Consider the following 13896-nt stretch of genomic DNA (forward strand, 5'->3'; position numbering starts at 1 on the left):
CCCAAGTCCTGCATTTGGTCCAGACCCTTAGCTTATCTATCTCAGATTTAGACTTAATTGTTCCAGCACCCACTGATGTTTGTGGAAGAGAGCTCCAAACACCTACCACCTTACATGTAAAAATGCTTCCTAACATCTCTCCTGAATAGTATGGTGTAATTCTCAGACTATCATCTCCAATCAGTGGAAATAGTTTATAACTGGAATTGTCCATCTTGCTCCATCCTATGTAAACTCTGCACCCAGAATGCTTCCCCACTGCCATCTTGCCAATTTCACACAGAACCAGATTTAAATTTCAGACAGATACCTGTACTGTCAGTGAAATCATCCTCCTTTTTTCTTTGATGTTAATTCCCCCTCCAATTCCTTCTGACCATGCCCACTGTTGTCAGTCACTGCTCGCTGGACCTCACATCAGTGCTGCCACTTAGTTTCCTTCTTCCAAGGCAATGATCCTTTTCTTCTGTCGCTTCTACACAATCCATTCACTATCCCACTGCCCCGCCAAGCATCTTGAGACCACACCCTCTATATAAAAGTTAAAGCTATTGGGAAGAATATGCATCCAAGGTCTGCTCTTGTAACCATTACATCTGGGATTCTATGTATTAGGAGAATGTAGTAAGACAGGACAATGTGAAATGGATAGAATCACAGTAGGTTTGAGGGCTTTTGTAAAGCTGTGTTTGAGTGCGAACCAGGGAGGGATGGAAAAGACAAAAACACAAATGTAGCCACGACTACAGCAAAATAAAAATCACGGTCACTTGAAGAAAAGGCACCACGCTGCAACAAATGTAATATTTATTAATTTCACTTTTATTTTCTTAATATACATCTTAACAGCCAATGCAACAAATCAAAAGACATGTTCTGGTTTTTAAAAGATTTCTCAAACACAAACTGCAAGGTATCCCACAAATCATTGGAAAGTCCACACTGACAACACTGGTATTTTCTAAAGGTTTCATCAAAACTGGAATATAATGCCATGATGGCTCTTCTGCAGTCATAGAGCCATTGAAACCTGCAGCCACTTCTCCAGATTAGGGGGATTTAAGAATGTCCCCCACGTCAAGCTCACAAGTGCAGAACAAGCGTGTGATTTCCATTCTTCACCTACCTGAAAGCCCCTCCCTTAAAAATTTCATTTTTAGAACTGACAATCAATTAGATTGGCCAAAGTGTTAGCCATTATCTATAACAGGTGTTACCATCACTTTCAAAGTTGTTTTTCAGTGTTTCTAATAGTCTGGTACTTTTTCACTGAATGCTTAGACGATGGAACTAAAGAGAAGCAGAATAGCATATTTGAATTGAAGGAGAAACTAACTGGATGATGAAAAGAAAGGATATATCAACAGGATGTTTTGACACAAGGTGACAGTATAAAGAATAAACATTGGTATAGATATGTTGCACTGAATGCTGACCACATATATTCGAGTAATAGTCAATTTCATATAAAAGTTGACCCCCTATTTTTTCCCAAATAATCTGGGATTTTCCATATATCTTGTGTAAAGGTCGACCCCAGTTTTTTCACAGATTAATGTTTATGAGTCAGTATGGCAGCCGTTGTGAGCTGCTCCAGCTTTCCAGTGTGTCGTTGTTCTGCTCCGCTCCGAGCCCGGCCTTCCAGTCCGCTGGTTGCAGTGCTCAGCTCTGGGTTCTCAGAATTACTCTAACTCATTTGTTTTTCCTTTATTCGTTTAGAGATCAGTTGGGCTTCTGCTAATGATATAGCATGAATTTTGATGGGCGTGAATTTCAGCCCCTCAAAAGTACTAACCATGTAATAGTTGACCCCATAAATGTAACCTTAAAAAGTAGTCAAAAAAATGTGACTATGACTTGAGTATATACGGTATTTCTGTTGTCTTAAGTGGTATGTGTTCTATCTAATTCTAAGGTTATTTTGTACAGCAAAATGAGTGATTATAAGTGAGGTTGCAAGGTGGGTCAGTGGCTAGCACTGATATCTCACAGCACTAGGGACCGGAGTTCAATTCCAACCTCTGGTGACTGTCTGTGTGGAGTTTGCACATTCTCGCCGAGTCTGTGTGGGTTTGTGTCAGGAGCTCAAATTTACTCTCACAGGGCAACGTTATGCAGGTTAGGTGGATTGGTCATGCTAAGTTGTCCATGAAGTGCAGTCTTGATGGATTAGCCATGGGAAATGCAGGAATAGGGTTGGCTCAGGGTGGGATACTCCTTGGAAGGTTGATGTGGACTTGATGGGTCAAATGGCCTGCTTCCACACTGTAGCGACTCTATGATAAGCATTTTGTTTCTGAGGAAAATTATGACTGTGTTTAGCACCATTCTTACAGGAGCAACACAGATATTACCATTAATGGGATTATTTCTGGGGACAGTTAGCGAGTATACAGAAATATTTAAAGAAAATGGGTCAATGATCTTATGTTAGATCAGGCTGTAGAGACAAAGATCTCCCAATTAGGTGCAGCTTTCAATTGGACCACAGGGGGCAGCAAATTCTAGCTTCTTCTGATATTCTGGATGTCCAGATAGCATGAGTATTACACTGAGCAAATGGTGTTGTTGACAAAGAAAAAGTATCTGCTACATGTGGTGGGGACTGTATTAGGATGAGGAATTTGCTGCATCTTTCCTGTCATACTTAAAGCAAGTTATTGTAGAAGGCTGCTTGACCTCAAGATATAACTGAAGATAATTTAGAATCTGAGATTAGAAATGTTGCAAAAATAACTTGTTACTGTACTGGGAAGAAGCACGAGTAATTGGTAAATATTGTTTCACCCTTCTCAGTGATTTTTAAAAGACATTTCAGTGTATTAAACCTCTCCAAAATAATTATCAGTATCAAAGTGTGAGTCTGCATGTTGTTAGCTGTCAAACAGCTCGGAAAATGGCAAGAGGACGCTTATGTTGACTGGAGGAAGCTTAAATTGTACATCAGGTAGTTTGGGAAGAGAATTTTCTTCTTAAACATTCTATTAATCAGTTCAGACATCACATCAACCAAACAGGACAAAACACATTTGCTGTTGTTTCAAAATGCAGTTTAAAATGTACTTGGTTATTGAAATAATTTAAATGCAAAAGGATGAGGATTTGTTAAAAAAGATTAGATAAAGCCTGTGTCATCAGGTTGCATCTAAAAACAGACTCAGAGGCAATGCTGCCCTGTAAAAATAAAGCAAGCTTTTATATTAGAGTAGAATAAATGTGCTGAAAACAAGGAGATGCAGTTTAACTTATTAAAGACCAGAACTTGACTTTTCTCCAGCCGCTTCTATTTGATCATTGTTAAAAACCTGAAACAACATTACAATATCCATTAAATTAATCAGGTAACATGGCACATTTATCTTATTTGTCCTTTGGTTCAGGTATTGGATTCCAAGGAGACCAGCACAAGATATCAGAACAAAACAAGCTCCCTATATGTGAAATAAAGAGTTGAAGCAGATAAGAGACCAGAAGAGTGTGGAACTGTAGAATTAGCAGTGAAATTAACTCAATGCTCACTCTTCAGCCTCAAGAGAGCTTGTTTTGCTGGATTGTCAGAATTACAACTATAAAATTTGGAAAGAATAAACATGCTAGGCAAAGAAATGTTTACTGCAACTTTTCTTTTGGTAATATGTTGGGTGTCTGCTTAAATCAGATGACCAAGTAGAAAAATAAGCTCAAATAAAACTATTAAAAAAGCAATTGTATTCAATACACACTTCATATAAACCTGGTGGTCCACTGTCACCCAGTTACTAGTTATTAATAAAATCTACTGGGTGTTTTAACTAAGTGAGAGAGGCTTCTTTATATCTCACATGGTCCTCTCCAATAAATTGTATACAATCCTAAATCGTACTTTGCTCACACTAGAATAATCTGGTTAGCTGATAATATTTGATGAAATGAAATTGGAGTTCAAGATTCTTGTTTTGCAAGGGCTTCAGCTTCCTGAAAAGGCAAAAACATGAATTAATATTATATATCATAAAATAAAAGCATCACACAACAAGACCGGTCAATCATTTGTTTTCCTTAAGCACCAAGACTGGGAACACCCCAGACATGCACACAAATCAGAGCACTGCTCTTAAACTCACACCCTTGGCAAACTATAAATGAATGTAAATAAGGCTATTAGGGCCAGAGGAACGCAACTAACTTCAGAAGGGATGGTTCCAGAATACTTGGAATAAACGTAACGTTTTTGCTTTCCTGTTGTCACGCACCTTAAAAACAATGTTTGTTTTCTGCAGCGTTTCACACAGGAAATTGGTGATAGCAAACCCTTAACTGTTGTAAACAGTAGTTGTTAGAAAGTGATTGTTGCAGCCACTACTTTCATCTGTTCTCACTTTACTTTAGGCAACACCATACAGAATGGGTGTTTAAACACAGCCTTTACACTAATGATGTAACGCCTTAGATACAACATGCACATTGGATGATAGCACCTGTAACTAATGGTACCTGTTTCCTGCATTGGGAACACACATCTCATTTTATCAATGTTTCCATATATCACAAATTGCGTTTATCACAAATTGCAGATGTATTATGTAATTTACAGAAGTTCAGAAGACATGTTGAGGTTGTACAGAACATTGGTGAAGCCTCTTTGGAGTACTGTTTCCATTTCTGGCCGCCCAGTTATAGGAAGGTTTTAATCTGGTGGAGAGGGTTGAGAAGAGATTTACCAGGGTGGAATTGAGGGTTTGAGGTATAAGGAGAGGCTAGATAGGCGGAGACCCTTTTCACTGGATAAAAGGTAAAAACAATGACTGCAGATGCTGGAAACCAGACTCTGGAGTAGAGTGGTACTGGAAAAGTACAGCAGTTCAGGCAGCATCCGAGGAGCAGCAAAATCGACATTTCGGGCAAAAGCCCTTCATCAGGAATACAGGCAGAGTGCCTGAAGGGTGGAGTATAGGAGATTGAGAGGTGACCTTATCTAGGATCATGAGGGGTATTGATAGGATTAATGGTAGGTGTCTCGTATGGGGAATTTCAAGACTGGGGGGCACATTAAGGTGAGAGGAGATTTAGAAAAAGATATGAAAAGAAACTTTTTGTTCACAGAGGATGGTTTGTGTGTGGAATGAACTTCTACAGGAAGTGATCAATGTGGGTACAATTACAATATGAAAGGTTTGCAGGCATTTGGGCCAGGAGCAGCCAAGTGGGACTAGTTTAGTTTGGGATTATGTTCGGCATGTATTGGTTGGACCGAAGGGTCTGTTTCCGTGCTGTATCACTATGACTCAGGAAGAGGCCACATGGTCTTTCATGTTTTTTTTAAATTCTTTAAACGATTCTACTTTACTGCTTAGCCCTTATAATTCTTCACTTACACGTGGGTGTATTCAATGTTAAAAGTTACTGTCACTTCTGCTTCCAACACTCTTTCCAGTCAGTGCATTCCAGGTTGCAACATTGTATTAGAAAAAAATTCCTCATTGGTCAATTAAGATATTTTGTTCTCTGGTTATTCACCTTAACGACACAGGAAACAGCTTCTCCTCTCTACGACACTGAGTCCCTTCATTATCTTAAACTGCTCCAATAAGTTTTTTTTTGCCACAAGGCTAACTGAGATGTGTCGCTGTGTCTTGCCAAACGCACATTAACTACTCACCCTGTCCTAACAACAATCATAATAACTGATTCTAGCTCCGATATATCATGTGCCATTCCCAGAAGAGATCACCATCCAGGCCAGATCCACTAAAAGATTGGAATCCCTTGTGCTTGTGCTACAGGGTAATGCGTTTACAGTGCATCTTAAATGGGTCCAGTGGTTAGCACTGCTGCCTCACAGGGCCAGAGACCCGGGTTCAATTCCCGCCTCAGGCGGCTGACTGTGTGGAGTTTGCACGTTCTCCCCATGTCAACGCGGGTTTCCGCCGGGTGCTCCGGTTTCCTCCCACAGTCCAAAGATGTGCGGGTCAGGTGAATTGGCCATGCTAAATTGTCCTTAGTGTTAGATAAGGGGTAAATGTAGGAGTATGGGTTGGTTGCACTTCGGCAGGTCGGTGTGGACTTGTTGGGCCGAAGTTTGTGAATAAGGGATCGGAAGGTCCTGCTGGATGGATCGTACAGTGGGCTAAACAGTGGCTGTGTCATTGACCTCCATTACAATGTGTAACGGTTCCCACCTCACTGACTGTGTCCCCTGCTGCTGCACTCCCTCATCTAGATAATTAACCAGCAGTCACCACTTCCTTCTGCTAACAGCCATTGTGGCAATTTAGGACCCATACTGGAGGCAACCCACGGTGTGTATATGGAAAGAGCATGTATGGAAAAAGTGGTGGAGACTGGTACAATTACAACATTTAAAAGGCATCTGGATGGGTATATGAATAGGAAGTCTATACGAATAGTAAAAGGTTTAAAGAGATATGAACCACATGCTGGCAAACGGGACTAGGTCAGATTGGGATGCCCAGTCAGTGCAGACGAGGGGGATGAAACAATCCATTTCCTTGCTGTACATCTCTATGACTCTACAATCACGAGAGGAGAAAATCAGATGAAGATCTGGAAAATGTCAAGCGAGTTCAGCCAGGGGTTTAGAGAACATCAAACACCTCTTCGACTTCCAAGTTGTGCAACATTATATAGCAGAATTGTATGGAGTGGCCTGGGTTATGGTGAGCTGTGCGTTGAGAGAAAAGTCCACCGAGGCCCATGTCACTATTGAGATCATCTTGATCCATCTCCCATGCTTTTCACAAGCAGCGTGATGAGATTCTTGCTGGGCAACGGCGAGATGCCATCTGATGAGGACAAATGCTTGTTAATACAATGTGAGTGAGTGAAAGTGAGGGAGGGAGGGAGGGAGGATGTTGTAGGCAATATGACAGTGGTAGAGCATTAGCCTTGCTGCAAAGTGGGTACAGTACAGGGGTAGAGTGAGTGCGAGGTATTGGAGAGAAGATGGCGGTACTTACATTGGCACAGTGGAAAAGTACATTGACCTTCTTGCTGCAGTGCTGAGCATTCCTCCACATGTCAGGATACTATAGTGCAGGTGGAAACTTTGGACCAGGCTGGGAGGGTCTGGAGACCTTCACTGCTGCTCTGGGGGAAAGAGCAAGTTCCATCTGTCCAGCAGAACTTTCAAGGTCCCTGTCTGCAAAGCGGGGTATGGATATCCACAGTCTGCCATATCTGGGGCAAATGTACAGGGATTGTGCAAGGCAGACCCGGACTGAGAATGATTGCCTTGGTGCCCAGCCACACTGTAAAGATGGCGCCAACGCCATAAATAATGAATGAATTCTGGGATACCCAATGAGTGCAGAGTTCTTCCAGGAATGGAGTGTGGTAAAATGGGATGGAAATCAGGTGCAAGTAATATCACTGGGGTTGGGGCCATTTTGGCAAGAGACACCGAGATACTTGCTAGGCCTCTTGGTGAGAAACCCTCCAAAAAGCTCCACTCAACTTAGACTTAACAAAAAGAAAAACCAAGATTCAATCCATAGAGTTTCAACAAGTTGGTCACAAGTCATTGGAGGTTGGGCTCTCCACTTTTACTCCAAACACAACTAAGTTAACTTGCTAGGCGTACTGTTTGACTGGGACCAGCCAAAGGACATTTCTTTTGAGGAGTGCAGGAGAAAGGAGTGCATCTGCCCATTGGCAGGAATTAGTAAGTCTGGGAATGCAAGTCAAAATCAGATTTAAAAAAACACCCTGCAAAAAAAAATGGCTGGATTCATCCAATTTCCTTCAAAATCCAAATGATTTCTATTATAATCTGATTTAAAAGATACTAACTACCTGATTAACTAATGCAAAATGATGTTTCAGCATATCACCATACAATCACGTGGAGTTCTTAATCTGTTTTGTGAATATTACAATTGATTATTTTCCCCTTTCATAATGTTTGATGCCCGTCCCATTAAAGGAGTGTTGTGACTAACTTCATATATGGATAATCATACAAATGGCATGATTAAATCTGAGTCACTGTAGGGCACCAAAATGATTTGTAATGAGGAATGGTCATTTTAGAATAATTGGGTATTCTAGTTAACACAGTCCTCCAAGATCAGCCTAAATAAATTATTGGAAGTGCACAGCGAAATATAGGTCCAAGGGAGGAAAGCTGGAACAAAAATACATCCAATTATAAAACCTATGCATTATAAATTGTAACTCAGAATTTTACACATCCAGAATCAAAGCCTTTTAAGACCAAATGTGGTCTTCTAACTTGACAGTCAAGTTGTGCAAGTACATTACCATGACTGGTACATGAAGGGCTTATGCCTGAAATGTCAACCCTCCTACTCCTTGGATACTGCCTGACCTGCTGTGCTTTTCCAGCACCACATACTTTCTGACTCAGACTCTCCAGCATCTGCAGGGCTCACTTTCTCCTGGTAACATTATAGCAAATAGAACAGATCATTTCCGAATGGTTGGACACTCGATTTTTATGCCAAGGTGCAAGAGTTTAACTTGTTTCATTCTGTTAAGGCTGGAAGTGATTTTGATTCAGTTCTCCAAATGGGAATGGCCGCAGAAATTGGCCACTCTCATCCCATCCCAGATACTTGTCATCTTTGTCCGGGGCTTTTGTTGCCAAGTTGCCATCAGAACTAGCTCAGAGTCTCAGTGGAGTCCACAAGTCAGGCTGCTATGGCATACAGAAACAAACCCTCCAGTTTCAAATTCAAGATACAAATTAGATGCAACAAATCCCATTTGTAGCAGGTGTTGAGGAGCTATCATGAGAAAGGTGCATTGTAGGCAGTTCACAGAAGAACACAGGAAACATACTGTTTTTCTGATGGGGACATGTGAGCAGATTACTCCTGGGCCCATGAGATTGAGGCCTCTGTTGATCTGACTGTATATCCACAGGATTACCTGCCTTCCTAGAAGGGACAAACTGCAGCAAGATGGCCACTATGTGCATGCAGGTTAGGTCAGCAAAATGGACTAGTCGTCCTGGTGAGTTCCTCCTTCTTTCTCTTTCTCATTCTCCAGCATCAGGTAAAATCACCGCTACTGTTTTATAAATGGGGAACCAGGTAAACATGACCATTGCTCAGATGAATAAAGTCAATCAGCTTCACATCTCGAGCGGAACTTGACCAAAAAGCTAGAAACTCGAGTTAGAAGCTATAATCCTTCTCCCTTCAAACAGTGCCTGTAACTCCCTTGTTGTACCAACGTGATGCCTAAGTAAAACACTGGCGTGATTCCATTACAATCTACAACCATATTATTTGCTTATGTACTTTTGAAAAAAGGAGGGCAGAAAAAGACATACCTTGTAACCCTATCATATCTCCTTTACACAATACATCTTCATTAATAGGGAATTTATGGAGAAGTCATGGCCTTGTGGTATTATCACTAGACTGTTAATCCAGAGACCCCAGTAATGTTCTGGGGACCTAGGTTCAAATCTGGCCACGGCAGACGGTGGAATTTGAATTCAATAGAAAACTGAAATTAAGAATCTAAAGATGACTTTATTTGTCAGAGTATTGATACAGGAGTTGGGAGGTCACGCTGCAGCTGTACAGGACATTGGTTAGGCCATTTTTGGAATATTGCATGCAATTCTGGTCTCCTTCCTATCAAAAGGATGTTGTGAAACTTGAAAAGGTTCAGAAAGGATTTACAAGGATGTTGCCAGGGTTGGAGGGTTTGAGCTATTGTGAGAGGCAGATAGGCTAGGGCTGTTTTCCATGGGGAGTGTCAGAAGCTGAGGGGTGACCTTATAGAGTTTATAAAATCATGAGGGGCATGGATAGAGTAAATAGACAAGGTCTTTTCCCTGGGGTGGTAGAGTCCAGAACTAGAGGGCATAGGCTTAGGGTGAGACCTAAAAGGACCTAAGGGGTAACTTTTTCATGCAGAGGGTGGTGTGTAGAATGAGCTACCAGAGGAAGTGGTGGAGGCTGATACAATTGCAACATTTAAAAGGCAGCTGGATGATATATGAACAGGAAAGGTTTGGAGGAATAGGGCCAGTGCTGATAGGTGGGACTAGATTAGGTTAGGATATCTGGTTGGCATGGATGAGTTGGACTTAAGGGTCTGTTTCTGTGCTGAACATCTCTATGACTCTATGACCATGAATCCATTGTCGATTGTTGGAAATAAAAACATCTGGGTCGCTCATGCCTTTAGGGAAGGAAACTGCCTTCCTAATCTGGACTTACCTACATGTGACTTCAACAGATCCATAGCAATGTGGTTGACTCTTAATGGCTCTCTGGGCAATTAGGGATGGGCAATAAATGCTGGCCTAGCCAGTGAGGCCCTCATCCCATGAGTGAATATATTTTTAAAAATTAAATATGAAAATATACGTTATATACTGTATCCTCCACTTATAAGCATTTCCAAGTAAGAGTTTGTAAAGAAATTTGTTACCTCACACTGTCATCAATATCTCTTATAGAAAAAAAAACTGTTCAACTCAAGCAGAGATATTCATCATTCTGACTTAATTCACCTTACACTGGGTATCAATTGTTGGGATGTGATTATTAAATGTGGAAGAGTATGAACTGTCTGTCACTCATGAGAGAGAGCACTCGCTCTCTCTTACAACAGTGACTACAATTCCAAAGTAGTTTGTTGTTTTGAAACTCCAAGGGATGTTCTCCAATCAGGAGAGATGCTCTGTAACTTCACCACACTGCCTATAGAATTTTTCAAACCTCCTTCAGAAACAGCTAGACTCACTGGTGACCACATGAGAGAGAAGATATGTCCTGTCATTCTTTAGCACATTATATCAGTACCCAAACACACTGTACTTATACTTTTGAATGTTTAATTCTTTTGATATCATTAAGCTCCTGAACCATATGCAAAATTTACATGCTTCACATTTTACATTCAATCAATCTCAGACATATGAATGAGGAATGGGAATAGGCCACTCAGCGACAGTAAAGACTGCAGATGCTGAAAGCCAGAGTCCATAGATTAGAATTAGAATTCCTACAGTGTGGAAACAGGCCCTTCTGCCCAACAAGCCCACGCTGACCCTTCGAAGAGCAACCCACCCAGACCCATTCCCCTAACCTATATTTATCCCGGACTAATAAACTATGCTATGGGCAATTTAGCATAGCTAATTCACCTAATCTGCACATCTTTGGATTGTGGGAGGAAACTGGAGCACCCAGAGGAAACCCACACAGACACTGAGAGAATGTGCAAACTCCACACAGACAGTCACCCGAGGCTGGAATTGAACCTGGGTCCCTGGCACTGAGACAACAGTGCTAACCACTGAGCCACCGTGCCACCCACAATAATAGATGTGGAGCTGGAGAAGCAGGTTGGTCAGCATTGGACAAGCAGGAAAGTCAATGTTTCAGGCTGTGACCCTTCACTCTGCCTGTTCTGGTTTTCAATAATAGTGTGGCATCAATTTCACTTTCTTGTCTATACCCCTCCACTCCACCCTTTGACTCCATTGTCAAGTGAAAATGACTTAAAAAATTACATCGTATTCATGAGTGCGTAGTATGTGCAAATGCATCACTGCTAAGATTTACAATAATAGAGAAAAAGCATTTCAGTAATTTATATTATTTTCATAATAAATTATATTGGTTATATGTTGAAGACTGGAAACCATTTCCCCATAAAACATACTTCTGTTCCAGTGATACCTGCTTTGCTATACCCTACTAGATTAATCTTGACTGAGCTAAATTTGGCACAATCCCTGGAGAATTTCAGGTAGTTGCAAGATCAATTGATGGAGAACTTAAAGTAAACTGATGGATGAACTCTTTCAATAATGTAATGAAGAAACTCGTGAATAAGAATGTGAATCACCTCTGCTTCGTATAAACTGCTGAGTTAATAAAAAATTCAGTTTTTGTAGCTGTTTGTCATGATCTGCCTTTGTAGCTGGAACTAATATTCTGTAAGAAAAGGAATTAATGGGCCAGAATGAGTGGGGTACTGAAAGTTCCAGTGTGCTGACCTCAGATAGTTGGCATTTCCATCTATGATTTAGACAAGGTAAATAAGGGCGCTGCATCAAAGTTTGGTAACAAAGATGAGAAAGTAAGCTCTGAGGAGAATGCAAAGAGGCTACAAGGGAATTAGAGACACGAGTTGAGTCAGCAAAAAAGTGTCCCCTATGGAATATAACGTGGAAGAAGTGAAATTATCCACTTTGCTGAAAAAAATGGAAAAGCAGAATTTTTTATTATAAAAGTGATAAACCCAAAACGTTTACTGATCAAAAACAGTGTGCCCACACATAGGAATCACAGAAAGTTATTGTGCAGGTAAGGCAAGCAATTGGGAAAGAAATTAGTATGTTATTACAAAGGATTAGGTGATAAAAGTTTGAAGACCTTAATGAGACCATATCTGGAGTTCTGTGTACAGTCTTGGTCCCTTACTTATGGAGGGGTATACTGCCCAGAGATGGGCTTCAATGAGGTTTTGTTTGTCTACCTCATCCCTGGAATGATTAGATTGTTCTTTGAAGACTAGAAGTTACAATACTGTGTAGTCTAGGGGCTCAGTGTCACCACATGAGACCAGGCATTTAGGACTGAGATAAGGAGAAATACATTCATATGAAAAAACATTGAGAACCTTAGTAACTTTCTACATTGAAAAGGTGTGGTAGTTTAGTCAGTGGGTATATTGAAGTCAGAGGACTTGTAGATTATGGAGACTTATGGAATCAAGGCATGTGACAATAGAGTGGGAAAGTATTGCCAAGTGAGATAAGCAGCCAAATTGGATGTTAGTGCAGTCCAAAGAGTCAAATAGCCTATTACTGTTACTATCTGCTATGTTCTTAACTAAAATGCTATTGTATCAGCCTTCATTCAGTGACAGCAATTTCATCTGAGACTGTAGATTGAAGCATTGCTAAGGATACTTAAACACAGGATCTAGGCTGATACCTCAGTGAGACACTGAGAAACAACTGCAATGCCAGAGGTGTCATCTTTCAGTTGAGACATTGAACCAATACCCCATCACCCTCTTAAATGGACAAAGGTAACAGGCAGCTATTTCAAAAGAAAGGTGGGAGAGCACTCCTTGTTCTGGCCAATATGTATTCCTCAAACAGATTAGTTTGTCATTCACACTTCACTGTTATGGGAGCTGTGTGCAAAGTATTTTGTATGCCATACTAGGGACTACATTCTATAGCATTTTATTAAGTGTAAATGGTGTTAGGTGATTTTTTTCAGTGTGAAGGGAAGAGATTCCCACACACTGTGGACTCAAGATATCCAATGAATGAGATCTAGTTAGTCAACATTTTGGAAAAGGGATCTATTGCTGAAATTAACCAACCTGCTACAGCAGAGATACCTGGATCTGTCACTAACAGTTAAAATTCTTCCCCAAAAAGGTTCAGAGAACTCTGATGCAAACCAACATTACAATGAGTATGTAAGTCCAAACAGGAGCAGATAGGACAGTGCAATTACTAAACTGTAACTGAATCTGTGATTACATCAGAAAGGGTTTTGCAGATTTTAAGCTAGAATTATCCTACGGGGGCATATCTTGTTATTTTTGTCGATATGTTGAACATCTTGGAAATATTATTAATATTGGAAATATTCCTTCATTGTCACTGGATCAAAATCCTGAAACTTTCTCCCTACCAATAGGAATACTGACACCACACAAGAGTAAGAGTTTCAGATGGTACATTACCAACGCTTTCTCAAGGGCAGTTAGGGAGAAGAAATAAATTTTGAGTTATTTCTAGCAATCTCCAAATCCCATAAACAATTTTTAAAAACTTTTCTTGATACAACTGGAATTGGCTTTGATAATTAATTGAGCAGTGATAATTAATTAGCAGAGACAAACAGACATTTAATGTTACATAAAAATGAAAAGATAGACTTT

At 40.5% G+C, this 13896-nt stretch overlaps 1 protein-coding gene across 1 annotated transcript in view; it reads right to left on the bottom strand.

Annotated features, from left to right (window-relative positions):
• Positions 1-790: 790 nt before the first annotated feature.
• The window catches only part of LOC132820451 (adapter SH3BGRL-like), a 79893-nt gene continuing 66787 nt past the window's right edge, over positions 791-13896 (bottom strand). Inside the window, exon 4 of the mRNA XM_060832602.1 lies at positions 791-3954. Coding sequence (XP_060688585.1) covers positions 3922-3954 — 33 coding nt within the window. The 3' untranslated portion in view covers positions 791-3921. The remainder of the gene's footprint in view (positions 3955-13896) is intronic.

This window comes from Hemiscyllium ocellatum, chromosome 11 (genome assembly GCF_020745735.1).
Source record: "Hemiscyllium ocellatum isolate sHemOce1 chromosome 11, sHemOce1.pat.X.cur, whole genome shotgun sequence".
Lineage (NCBI taxonomy): Eukaryota > Metazoa > Chordata > Chondrichthyes > Orectolobiformes > Hemiscylliidae > Hemiscyllium > Hemiscyllium ocellatum.